The following is a 13952-nucleotide window of genomic DNA, read 5'->3' as shown; positions in this document are numbered from 1 at the left end:
CAAAATGCCCAGTCCTCTGTGGGTGTGGGTCTCTGCTCCTCATTCATATTTTACATTACTCTTTTTTAACAAAATCATTCTACATAAACAGATAGCTCCTTAAAAATAGTACTCTCTCATTAAATCTGATTTGACAGAAAGAATCTTAAGGAAAAAAGGAGTGCTTTATAAGTGAAAAGTACAAATCTTTGGCCTGTCTCTTGACATTTTAATGTCAAAAAGCAAAAAACTTTCATGTGATTCAATCTATTGATTACTTTTTGCACCATAATTTGTTTTTTTTTATACCACAAAAGGAGGCACTTTCAGTATCTGTAAAAGGTGTTTAATCCTAAAACATACTCACCTAGAGGATAACTCATGAAAACAGAATTTGCTACACTCTAAGACCTATTCCAGTTACCACTTCTAAAGTCATTTGAAAGTCAATGATATTACCTGATCATGGAAAACAGAAACAGGGGCAAATCTACATCTCCAGGGGTCTTCACATGGAGAGCAGATTCCTTCATGCCTTTTAAGGCTGCTCCCTCTAGTCTACTTTAATCAAAGAGTTTTCATTTAAGACTCCTTATTCTCTTTCCTTATGATTAAGTTCCTTACAGTAAAGTATATAAAAATGATCTAAATGAACACCATAGAAAGACTCCTGGACTCAGTGGATCTTCAGAGTAAGCTCTCAGAAAAAGACAAGAGGGAAAGTAAAAAAAAAAAAAAATCCCCAAGACAGAACTTCCTATGCTGTATGACATGGTCTCCCATGATCATCTGACTGCTCGGGTGGAGACACGGTGCGGTGTCTGTGGAGCAGCATTGTGGCACGTCAGCAGGCTACGGTGACAGAGAGAAGAGCAGCAAAGCACCCAGTCCTATGCTCACAAAGAAACAGCCTAAAGATGGACACCTTCAGACAAGTCTGCACGGGAGGACCCACGGCTTCAGGATAGCAAAGTTCTGCACTCACGCTCTGTTACACATCCTATCACAGCTAGGTGCTAAAGTAAAACAGCCAAAGAAAGAATTAGGAAAAGAAGCCAAACCAACAAACACACCCAACAGGAAGCAAGACAATATCGTAAAATTCAGCTGCCATTTTGGCAGCTATATTGCAGGAATTTGTGACTGTCTTTGAATCAGCTGGGAAGAATGTCAATGACTGTATGCAAATGAACAAAATGTCCATATCAAAATACAAAAGCACTATCAATTATCACCTCTGACCTTCAGGTTTAGATTCAGTGCAATTGACAAATGCATCGCTGAAGGAGATGCAGCTGAGGCATACTCAAAACGTTTGTGTCTATTCCTGGGAGCACATTTAAAAATTATTGCACAGATTTTTTTTACTTATTTTTTTTTTTAAACAACAACAGAGGCCAACAGATGTGACCCTCTCGAAGTAAAAGCAGAATCTCAAGTGCCAGACACTCGGCATTGTGTAGATTTCCTACAGAGCCCCAGAGCAGTGAGCTCTAAACATCTCAGTGTGATCCAACCCTAAAAATACCTGGCACAAACCATAAATGACTGCCTCTCTGGATGCAAATTTTAAAAATATTATTACAGTATCATAGTCCCCACTAACAACAATGGGGGAGATATAACAATGTATAGTGAAATTTAAGTGTATTCATCCTCTTCACCAAAAACAAATGCTACCCTACCTCAGTGAAGCCAAGACTTTCATCAACCAATGCTGTTTTGTAAAGAGCAAAGCAGCAGATACTGAGCTTCAAAGCTGCGGGGCTGGGTTAGAGCCGCTTAGACAGAACACAGGTGGGACTCGGGAGTCGAAGGCCTCAAAATAACTAGTTGCACAAATAGTGTTATAAATTTGCTAAGCAATTTCTTAATAAAAAATTTAAAGATATAAATTTGACAACTGTTCTCTTCAGAACTGACATGCCTGGATTCTTCTGTTAATCTTGACTGTCTTCTTAACCACCTTCACAAACATGGCCTCTGGTGAATATTTGTAGGTATATTTTACTTTTAGCTGAGCACAAGAAGAGATTTGATTGGATACTTCTATCTTTAAAAAAATACTTGATATAAACAGAGTCAAAGACATGATATAGTAGTGATTACTGGAAAAACAGCAGCTTAGATCTATGTTGCTTGACAAAGTGTAGCCTCGGCACCACAGATGCAGGCACAGCGGCCACACTTCTCCCTAAATTCTCAGTCACTGCTACTCAAACACCTCAAAGCAAGCCTTTAAAAGTTGTTTTTAAAACTAAGGTAGCAAACATTTTGCCATGTGATGGCAGTGTTATATGCCATATTCTTGCTTTGTAAAAAGAAAACGTGAGATTTTTAATACTGGAATCTGGTTACATTACATATTTAAGCTTCTATACAGAATGATGGACACTTTGAGAAGCTAATCCTTATCCAGAAACATTTTAATCTCTTAAGAAACAAGTAAAACAGACAAATGGTAAAATAAAAAATAAAAATAAAAGCCCCAAACTATGTTGCTCCTTCTCACAATAGTGCACATTTTGACCATAATTTTGTTATGGCTACAAAACACCAGAAGAATTTTTTTTAAAAATGTCTCTTCTTTATGGTATTTAAAAAAAAAATTGTGCCCTTCTAGTCTTTAGTTGGCAGAAATGCGTCCCCAAGAAGAAACTATTTTATTTAAGCCACCTCTCTCTCTCTCTCTCTCTCTCTCTCTCTCTCTCTCTCTCTCTCTCTCTCACACACACACACACACACACACACACACACAGAACAAAAACAAAAAACCCAAAACAAAGATAACATAATACCCTTTGCTGATGTGTCTTAGAGAATAACATGACGAGAGTCATGTGGTTTCCTTTAATTCCAACTCCTCCACAATATGCACCAACTGAATATATGCTCTGGGAGCCATAAAATGTACCAAACATCTACCTTTTCCAAAGAATGCAGTAAAATATTTTTTTGTTTCTTTAAAAGGTGAGGAAAAATAAAAGCAAGAAAATGATTCACTCCCTTACTTCATGCATCCATAATCTAAACCAAAACAAACTTGAAAGCAAGAACAAACTACTGCCTCGCGTTTTTGTTAAGTCCATGTTCTCTGTACACACAAACTGCGCACTACTGAAGGGGAAAAGAATATAATCCATGGTGTCTGCTGATTTAAAGGGGAGAAACAAGGCTGTCATAATATCCAAAACTGGTACATGTGTGGTTTGCTCTTATAACGCACATTCCATCTCTTCTGCTTTTCATATCCAAACTTCTAAATGCTACTTAGGGGCACAGCAGGTTAGATCCCAGCACTTGGTGAGCAGAATTCACAAGCTGGGATGAGACTGTCATCTTCAGGGTACAGCTGTGTTCATATACACTGCATGTATCTATTTCTCTTAGATTTGGCTGTAGTGGACTGGCCATGGTTCAAGTGGGACTATAGCAGTACGTGGGGCAGGGATAGTCTTGTGGCTATGTACACATTCATAGTCGGTCCATGGCTTCCAACTAGTAACGCTATTTCCGAAGGTCTAAGACACAAACCTGTAAGAGAATACAACAGTCAGCCAGTGTCCAGAAATCTACCTTACATTTCAAGCTTGTATACAGATCACAGTGTAATTTACAAACTGTTTCTAAGTTGAATATTCATAAAATGAAAGCAACAAATCATAGAAAGAAACTTCACTGAAGAGTGTCAGATCACTCAGCTGTGTGGTGAGTCCCGGGAGCAACAGTTACTCAAGAAATGCTGCTGTAATTTTTAGGAATCAATCTTTATAGCCAGTAAAACATACAAAGCATTGTTCCTAACTCTCAGATCTTATATCTCAGACATCAAAATTACGGAAGCCATCTCATTGAATAGCCCCGGGACTCTGCAGCTTCTCCTGCTTAAGAACAGTGGAGGACACAACTACCATTTTTAAAAACAATCTACTAATAGCATCCTAAAGGTCTCATCTTCAAATATCTCCATGAAGAAAGCAATCTCAATTCCACAACCTTAACACTTCTTCCACAGAGAGGAGATTTGAGGGGAAAGGGCTTTAAAAATACCAATCACTAAGAGATACTTCACTACATTTAATTTCACAAATGGAGATTTACACTGAAAATTGCTCATTACTTGGTTATGAAGATTCTCTGAAAAGTCACCCTAAGTTTTATTTTATTCAAAGGTAATGGACATATCCAGCACACGTAGCCCAGGGATGATGTCAATACCATCACTAAAAATTTTTATTTTGCAAAGAGCACGACTGTGTATCCAACATGCTCCCTTTTCTTTAAAAATTCATGGATATACTCACTGAACCATCTGATGCACTGGCTCCAACTTTGTCTCCTGCTGCATTCCAGCAAACTTCAAAAATCCCACCTGTTCCCCTGTAACTGTGAACTAGAGCACCTGTCTGAAAATATGAAAAACAGAACCCTAAGACTCGTTACAGAAATCAAAATAGTGAGATAAGAAGATTATAATGTGGGAGAGGGACTCATGAGCCCTCCCCACCCCCACAAGGATCTATGAGCAGTTAATGGCTGCTGAGGGAGGAAGAGCCATTTTCTTTAGTGGTGTAGCGGTTGCCCATGTTCCTACAAGCACCTCTATTTAGATTTGCTGTCTTCTCCAATCCCCAAATGCCATTAAAGGAGGAAGACTAACCGGGAAAAGGGAAGGAGTCAATGGGAGTGTGACAAAAAGGTGGGGGGAGGGGGAACTTTGATCACAATGCATTACATCATGCATAAGTACATAATAACAAACTTATTATGAAGTATAGTTACCATATGGTAATTTTAAAAAGGAAAGAGAGAAAAAGAGTAAGGGCAGTGGAAGAGAAACCCACTCAGGAGGCTAGCATAGTAGAATTATTACAGTGATTCATATAAACTTTGATAAAGTAATTCAGAAAGCAGTATATGGGCTCAAGACAAACTGTCAAAGACAACAGAACTTATGACTAGATTGGGTCTGTGGATGAGTCAAAAATATAAAAATATATTATTGCATTATTTCTAGCAATCAGAGGTGGGACTTGGTTTCAAATAAAAATATAGGCAGGTTCTGAAACTCCAGGAACATGCTATGGTAACCCCTTCACGGATATGATCAGACTCTTCTGAAGGGATGGTTCCAGTACAAACTGGTTTTCCAGTGTTCATGACCATTCCCCACTAGGATTTTGAGTGTCTCTGAAACAGCTACAGGGGGAACATTCAAGGCAGGATATTAAGTACACTCGTTACTGAGAGATGTATGCATTTTGCCAGCAAAAAAGAAAGCATCACAAAGTAAAAAATAAGAAAGACACAGTGTTCATGCTGTTTACGGCATGTTTCCTTGAGTAGAATGAGTGGGCCAGGGACAGTCCAAGGAAGAAAGATCTACACATTCTTCTTGAAGGGTGTTACAGAAGCTCCTGAAAAATGTGTCCAGAAATGAATGCTAAGTATAGCTATTTTACTCTTCCAACAAAAACAAAAGTTCAGCTGCCACTGAAGAACCAAAGTCAGACCAGAAGTGTACTTTCCCGTGAAGCCACAGGGCAGAGGGCAGTGGCTGTGCAGTGGCAGCCAGAAGCTACGAAGGTGCTTTGCTCTGACAAAGCACGTAAGTGGCCCCTGCAGCTCAGTGGTGATCTGATGATTTCCTTTAGAACAAAATGCAAAAAGCCACACCTTCACACACTACTATCCTAGCACACAGGCTCAAACACCTTCGCTTTGACTTCCTCTTCAAATTTAGCCCAATATCATGCACAAACCAAAGATGTGGTGTGATCAGAAAAATCTGACTACAATTTGAGAAATTTTCCTCTTTCCTATAAGTTTTCATATTTTGAGACTAATGAAAAAAGGCCGAGTACAGTAGCCATAAGTATCTGTGATTACTGAGAAAACAAAGGGGCAGCCAGCAAGATGGAGAGTAACTAAGTTGTAGAAGGCAAACCCTGTAGACCTACAGCAGATGGATGAATGTGGGGTTAGAACAAATGGCCGCCCACCTGCCCAAACTACTTACCTACGTACCTACCTACCTACCTACCTACCTACCTACCTACCCATATTAAGAACATCTACCAATCTATCTCTAAGTTGAAGCAGGACAATTACTGTAGGATGGTCTGTATGTGCTCTTGATTGGTCAATAAATAAAACACTGATTGGCCAGTGGCCAGGCAGGAAGTATAGGCGGGACTAACATAGAGGAGAATTGAGAGAACAGGAAGGCTGGGGGGGGGGGGGCAGCGGGCGACGATACACGACATTGCCAGCCGCCACCATGACAAGCAGCATGTGAAGATGCCGGTAAGCCACGAGGCCAGGTATAGATTTATAGAAATGGATTAATTTAAGATATAAGAACAATTAGCAAAAAGCCTGCCACGGCCATACAGTTTGTAAGCAATATAAGTCTCTGTGTTTACTTGGTTGGGTCTGAGCAGCTGTGGGACTTATGGGTGACAGAGATTTGTCCTGACTGTGGGCCAGGCAGGAAAACTCTAGCTACAGACAATAATGAATCCAAACATGGCCATGGGCAGAACTGTGATGTGAGGGTTAGTGGGTCACATCATCTTATGTGAAAAAAGACACAGCGCCCCCCCCCCCCCATACACCATATACTCAGGAGACACACTATGAGCAACAGCAGAGCATGTACCTACCACCAGATGCCATCTGCCATTTCACACTCAAGTTTAAGAAAGTAAAGGGGCTCAAAACAGTGGAAAGCACAACAGCACTCAGCTGACCACATACCTTAAATGAGCTACATTTCACTGAAATTATTTTGACATAATGGATTCCAATTGGAAAAATCTTCCGAACATTTAGCAACGACTAAAAAGAACACATACTTTAAAAGACAGCATTCACACACATGTAAAATCCACAAGGCACTCAAAAATTTACTGAAGAAATAACAGAAAGATAAAGGGATGCAGCATATTCTTGGGTAATGAACTCAAAGTAACTTATAGACTTAAAAACAAATCCATAAATACATACTTATTTTTAGAAATGCTGAAGACTAAAGTGCCAACAACAGAAAATCTGAAGAATGACAAGGGCCGGACACATACCATGGAGAGTGGTTAGGCCTGCACTGTGGACTCAGCTATGTACAAATGTACCTAAGGCACAAAAGAGAACTGGGGGCTGAAGATGCAGTTCAGTGCAGGGTGCTCACCTGGGACCACTAAGGTCCCCGTGCAACCTTCTGAACTATTAGGCAAGGAGCAGGCAGCAAGCCTACCATGTGCATGGTTTATGGACTTGGTACAGGTGATAACAGTAAGGGGACAATGAATGACTCCAAGACAACTATCCTATCCAAAAGATGACTTTCTTTATGGATCTTACACCACACAGATCAATACCAAAGGGACCACAGTCAAAATCAAGCTTAAACACTGTAGGAAAATAACATCAGAGACCCCAGTGACATAAACATGCACATATATATTTGTTTATATACAAAGCTATAAAAAGTACCAATCTGAACACTCACTTAAGAGTGATAAGTGAACAAGACAGAAAAAAAGACCACTGCAATAGCACCCAGGATGTCCAGAACACAGAAAGACCACCAACTAACCAATAGTGAAAAATGAACAGGAGAGCTGTACTGTGTCTACTCTAAACAGAATGTGCAACTGAATGTATAAAATATGATTACATGTACCAAATCACAAAAATGTTTAGCAGACTGAGAATTTGGGATACAGGAAATATGGAAGTACCAAATATGGGTTCGCTTGATAGCAGCTGAGAATGAACTCAGAGTTTCTTTTGTGAGTACACAAAAACAAACATGCACCCACAGAGATAAGCACATGCGACTCTTGAACATAATATCCATATAAGCATTAGACAATGCAATTCATTTGCATAACAAAATGAACCAAACCACTCTTTAAGACCTCCATGAACTTGTATGATTATAAACCAGAAACTACTAGTGCAAATCACAAGCTTTAAAAGATATGTAAGCGGGCTGGGCAGTGGTGGCACACGCCTTTAATCCCAGCACTCGGGAGGCAGTGGTAGATAGATCTCTGAGAGTTTGAGGCCAGCCTGGGCTACAGAGTGAGTTCAAGGAAAGGCTCCAAAGCTACACAGAGAAACCCTGTTTCAATTAAAAAGAAAAAAAAAAATGATATGTAAGCATATCATACCATTTATGTACAATTTTACCACACGGTATACATTTACTGTGGGAATGGCTGACAGCTCTTCATGACTGATGCAGAAAGGAGTTAAATACTTTAGCTGTGTGAATAAAAACAATTTAAAGAAAGACATCTACAACACACATGGCAAAATACCTTTATAAAGTAAATCTGGATATTTATGTTAACCATATTATTCATATTTATGTTCACTACCATGCACACATCATTGTTCAGTGTTCAGAAGTTGAGCTGGATGCACCAGTGCTCTTTTAGGAACACAAAGTTAAAATTTGGAAATGATGGTTTTAAGTACTTCATAACAACAGAGATTGTTTGGCATATGTTCATAAAGAAAAAAATGAAAGAAGAGAGGTAAGACATTATTTAGTAAGATATTAAGATAGAATATTTTTATTTTAAACCAGGAACATGCTTCTAATATCAGTACTTTGAAGGGGAAGCAGGACAAGTTCAAAGCTAGCCTGACTACAAAGTGAGACCTCTCAAACAACCAAAACTACCTACAATCCAGCTGAAAAAGGAAAGGACAGGCTCCAAAGGGACCCTCAACTACACAGGAATTAACTCCAAGCACTGATAAAGGAGATTACATGAAATCAATGCTTCTGCAGCAAAGCCAATACTCAGCAGAGTAGACAGAAATGGAAACAGGAGGAAATCTGTGCCAACCATATTTTAGACAGAAAAATAGAGAACACATAAAAAAAAAAAAAAGCAACGAATAAATAACTCATCCAGTCAATAAATGGTTAACTGAATAAGTAACTGACAAAAGAAGAGACATACACGGCCAATACATGTCTTCCTAAGTTTTCAACATCCTTGGCCACCAGAGAAAGGTGGACTGAAACTACTTTGAGCTTCCAATTTCCGTAGTCAGAATGGCTGCCATGAGGAAAACAAGTGTCCGCACGCTGGCAGGAGTGCAAAACTTGTCCAACAACTACAGGAATCAAAGAGCAAGACCACACACAGGCTGGTGTGAATACACACCAGAGACACACATACACGGCCACATTTACTCCTATACTATTCAAGGTGACCAAGAAATGAAACCAGCCTGAATGTTTATCAACAGATGAATGGAGAGAGAAAAGGAAAGCACATTTATGAATGGAATTTTACATAAACTTAAAGAAAAAATTAAAACCATGACATTTTACAGGAAAATGGGTGGAAATGGCAATTACTGTTAAGCAAAATATGCCAGACTCAGAAAGACAAATAACAATGTTTCCTTTCAAGAGGATCCTAAATTTTAGTGTTTTGTTTATGTGGGTAGAGCATACATCATGAACTAGTGACATCGTAGACAAGGGGTTATGAGAAGGGATTAAAGAGGTCTTAATAGGGAAAGAAGGTAATAAACCCATGTGATATGAAGATGGAATGGATGCTGGAGGGAGGTGAAGGTAGGGATGGGTGGAAGGAGCAGACAGGGGAGTGGGAAACAGGCTCCACAAAAACAAAGTATGTAAACAGTGCCGCAACGAAGCCCTTTAGTTTCAATGCTAGCTTTTAAAGTAAAATTAAAATGAATTTTTAAAAATGTTCAGAGAAGTCAGCCCACACCCTTAAGTGTGTAAGGAGACACTCAGCTTCATTCCCCACTGAAATGTCATCCCTCTACCTAGAAGCTGGACCTCTGCTGAGTATGACCCAGAAGTCACGGTGCTTTGTGCTATAAGCTACTCAGTAGGAGTGAAAAAGAAGCTATTAAGAATAGTTATTGTGGGGCATGAAAGCAGAGATGGCCAAAGCTCCTCAGTGCAGACCTTCCTAAGCCATAGGATATAGCACTTAGTAGAAAATACTCAAGTAACTCAAGAAATTAACTATAGTAGAAATCTGCTACAGAAAGGGTTGCTGGTAATGGATTTAGTATGCCAGACACCAACAAAACCTTAAGAACACAGAGGGCAGTGTATGGAGCACAAAAGCTCATACACTGAAAAGCTGTAAATGTGAAAGCAAAAGCAACATGCTGGCTTCTATTTTGGGGGCATCTCTTTACAGTACCATCCCTGAAAAGGCAGCAGGGTGTTAAATTTGGTTCAGTCATGCAATTTTGTCTTTTAACCTCAACAAACGTCAAGTGCATCATAAGATTCTTCATTTCATATCTACTATGCTGTTCAAAAATAAAACAAGAGATCTAATTCTAAATTCTGATTTGTGCATTAAAACGCAACTTTCAATCAGTGTTGATTTAGATATAAAGTGCCCCCAATGTACTCTCAGGTTTTTAAAACTAAGAATTAAACTAATGTTACATGAGGAATAACCAATAAGTTATTGGTTATTAAGTAAATAGGTAAATGCTTTTAACTCAGTAAGGGTAGTTGACTGTTTAAATTACTGGGACATACCTGTGTGTTCCAGATGTGCACACACTTGTCAAAAGAACCGCTTGCCAGATATCTGCCATCAGGACTGAAAGCCACACTGTACACGGGCTCTTGGTGTTTTGTCAAAGTATGGATGCAAATCCCTCGGTCTACGTCCCATAACCTAACTGTAGAATCAAAGGATGCACTGAAAATGGAAGGGAAAAATTTTATAAGTAATCAAATATTCTCTTGGCCTTGTCCGCAGCCTCCCACATTCTGCCAATCCTTAAGGGCTAGCAGATTACACTGTTAAAATCCCAGTACTGTAAAAACTGGAAGGGAAACAGGAAAAAGCTGAAGCCCTGGCTCCTGTCCACTCACTATCCTCCCAATGGTCCTGGATATCGGTCCATGGTTCTGAGTATTAAACTGACTGTATTTTGGGATTTATCTAGCTCTCTTTAAAAAAAAAAAAAAGCTGCAGATACAATAATTTTATTATTTTATGCCCCAATGATGTGTATGTTCTGCTGAAATAGGGTCGCTATAGAGCCCAAGTTGATTACTATGTTAGGCACACTGGTGGATTATAAACACAAGCCAAGCCTAATTATTGGGTTTTATTCAACAGATTAAATTTTTTTTTAAAAGCCATTAAGCCCTGAAATACTAATGTTAAAAATACCATGGTTAAAGGTTCCCATTGAAATATATTCCCCTCTGATGTGCTCCCTGTTTTCTGCCGTAGTTTCCCAAAGTTTTTATTCGTGAGAGACTCAATAAGAAAAGTGAAACAGACACATCACCTTGCTAGCATAAGGTTGGCATTTGGATTATTTGTCCCTGGTCCTGTTGGACTCCATTTAATAGTATAAATTTCTTTATTATGTGCTTGCAAATCATGGACACAGTTATCTTGCTTCATACTCCAAATCTACCAAAAGAAAAAACTTGGTGATTTTTCCACACAACAGACACATTTAAAAGTGCTCTCTTTTCAGTACAAAATGAGTCACATAAGCAAACATCAGAGGAAGGACCACAAAAAAATTTAAAAGTAGTTGAATGTATTTAACATTACTCCATAAAAATGTATTAAATTCTTCACAAATACTCCTTATTGTAAAGCTTGAAGGCTGAATTAATTACCTCTAATTGTTCTAAGATTGTTTTGAATAGCTGTAAATTGCACAAACCTTAACATTTAGAAAGTCCTTGGACTAGGGCTACATAGTAATTCAGTGGTATAGCACTTGTGTGAGCAGCTGAGCACTGTGTGAGGCCCTGGGTTCAGTGCACATGCTGTCTGTCTCTGTCTCCGTCTCTCGCTCGTGCGCTCTCTCTCCTCCCTCCTTTCCCCCCCGCCCCTGGAAATGCCATAAACAGCTAAGAGAACAATACCACAGTGCTTTGTAACTTAGATGTACACAGTCATAGGAAATGAATCTGACCACACATTTCTACAACTTTTTTCTTTGGTCTTTTCAACAGCACAGACAAGCCTAACATACCCCTTCCAATATTCTTTACATTCTCTATCTATTTTGGTCATTTTCTTGATCTAGAACTCTGTTCTTGAGGTTTATCATCCTATCACCTGCTGTTCATAACACACTACCCATTCTACTTCTGCTTTGGAATCTTTTGTGACTCCAAATTCTTTGTAAGGTTAAGAAAAGCTCCAGTTTAGAGCTTGAGGTGTCTAATTCCAGGCTGTTCAGCTTGAAGCTCAATCCATGACACAAGCTTCTCTGGATATTGGCCTCCTTCCACAGTACAAGCTTTAATGCAGGGGTTGGGGATTTAGCTCAGTGGCAGAGCACTTGCCTAGCAAGCGCAAGGCCCTGGGCTTGGTCCTCAGCTCCGGGGGTGGGGGGGGTGGGGGTGGGGGAGACAAAATAACAAGCTTTAATGCACGTGCATAAGAAGAAAGTCCAAAGACAAGACAATTAAGCTAGTGTGGTGGTATAGGCCTATACCCGGTGCTTGGTAGGATGTGAAAGACCTCGAATTCAAGACCAGCATAAGCTACATAGTAAAATTCTGACTCAAAAATACAAAGGAGAAAGATGCAGCTCAGCATTGGCACGCTTTCTTAGCACACCCAAGTCCTCCATTTGATTCTCAGGATGAAGGGAGGGAAAGGAATACCTAATTTGTACACAGTAAAAGTGATTTTTCCCTGCATGACTATCCTACTTTTAAGGGTTGTGACTATAGTCACTGATATTGCAAGGCTGAGAGTACAATGTTTTCAGGAGAGCATGTGTGGCATGAGGAGGCACAAACATCCAGTCATTCTAGAGATTGGCACTAGGCTAGTCTTTACCTCACAATTATGTTTTCACTTCCTGTGGTAGGAAAGGTATTAAGTTTTGCTTTTAGTCACATCACATTTGTGTTCCTGGATGGTTAGTGCCCTGTCTCAACTTGATTGAGTCATGGAGAATCCAGATACTTGGCTAAGTATTATTTGCCCATGTTTCTCAGTAAGAAAGAACACAGAGGACTGCATTCTCCATAGGGGTGGGCAGTATTTACGTAGACAGCAACCTCTATCTTCTCTAGCTTTACTACTGAGTGGAAATATAGACCTTCTGCCTGGACCTTACCCTGTAGCCCTGGCATTCTAGCTTCTCAGGCCTTGAGCTTCAAGTCTGGAACTGCATGGCTGGCTGTGGAGGTGTGAGTGAGGACGGCTCCCGTAGGCTTATCTTATATATTTAAACACTTAGTCCCCGGTTGGTGGGACTATTTGGGAAGGATTAGGAAGTGTGGCCTTGTTGGACTATGTGTATCACTGGGGGTAGGCTTTCTGATTTAAAAACCCCATTCCCACTTAAGCTCTCTCTCTGCAGTCATAGCTGTTGATATAGGCCAGTGCCATGCCTGCCTGCATGCCGCCATGCTCCTTGCCACAATGGTCAAGGACTCACCCCAATAAACTCTTCTAAAAGTTGCCTTCGTCATGGTGTCTTAGCACAACAATAGAAAAGTAACTAAGACATTGGCTGTCCTGGGCATCCAGTTTGAAGACAGCAAAGAACAGGAAGTCCCAGCCTCCATGATTGTGCGTATAGATTTTCTTCCTAAGTCTCTTATAGATTAATGTATGCTCTTATTGCCTCCTTACCAGTGATAACTGTGACAAGTACAGCAGCACAATACACCTGTACAGCCATTCTATTAATAGAATTTACTATAGTCACATATCCGAGTATTCCAGGGGGAAAAATTAACCATTAAAAAGCTAAGTCTTCCATTTAGGTTTTAAGTATCAAAAGGACATTTTAAAAAGCCTAAGCCAGATGTGGTAGGTAGTACATGCTTTTGATCCCAGCATTCAGGAGGCAGACTCTGAGTTCAAGGCCAGCCTGGTCTACATAATTGAGTTCCAGGGCAATCTGAGCTACATTGTGAGACCTTGACTCAAAAAAAAAAAAAGCAC

The 13952-nt window shown here is 39.8% G+C and overlaps 1 protein-coding gene across 3 annotated transcripts in view; it reads right to left on the bottom strand.

Moving 5' to 3' along the window:
* Nucleotides 1-271: 271 nt before the first annotated feature.
* Tbl1xr1 (TBL1X/Y related 1) overlaps nt 272-13952 on the bottom strand; it is a 153501-nt gene continuing 139820 nt past the window's right edge. For all 3 annotated transcript variants that reach the window (XM_059265275.1, XM_059265276.1, XM_059265277.1), the window contains 4 exons: nt 11311-11438; nt 10544-10709; nt 4284-4385; nt 272-3513 (listed from right to left, as the gene is read on the bottom strand). In XM_059265275.1, coding sequence (XP_059121258.1) covers nt 3487-3513; nt 4284-4385; nt 10544-10709; nt 11311-11438 — 423 coding nt within the window. In that variant the 3' untranslated portion in view covers nt 272-3486. The remainder of the gene's footprint in view (nt 3514-4283; nt 4386-10543; nt 10710-11310; nt 11439-13952) is intronic.

Source organism: Peromyscus eremicus, chromosome 6 (genome assembly GCF_949786415.1).
Source record: "Peromyscus eremicus chromosome 6, PerEre_H2_v1, whole genome shotgun sequence".
Classification (NCBI taxonomy): Eukaryota; Metazoa; Chordata; class Mammalia; order Rodentia; family Cricetidae; genus Peromyscus; species Peromyscus eremicus.
This window is presented reverse-complemented; position numbering and strand designations above follow the sequence as displayed.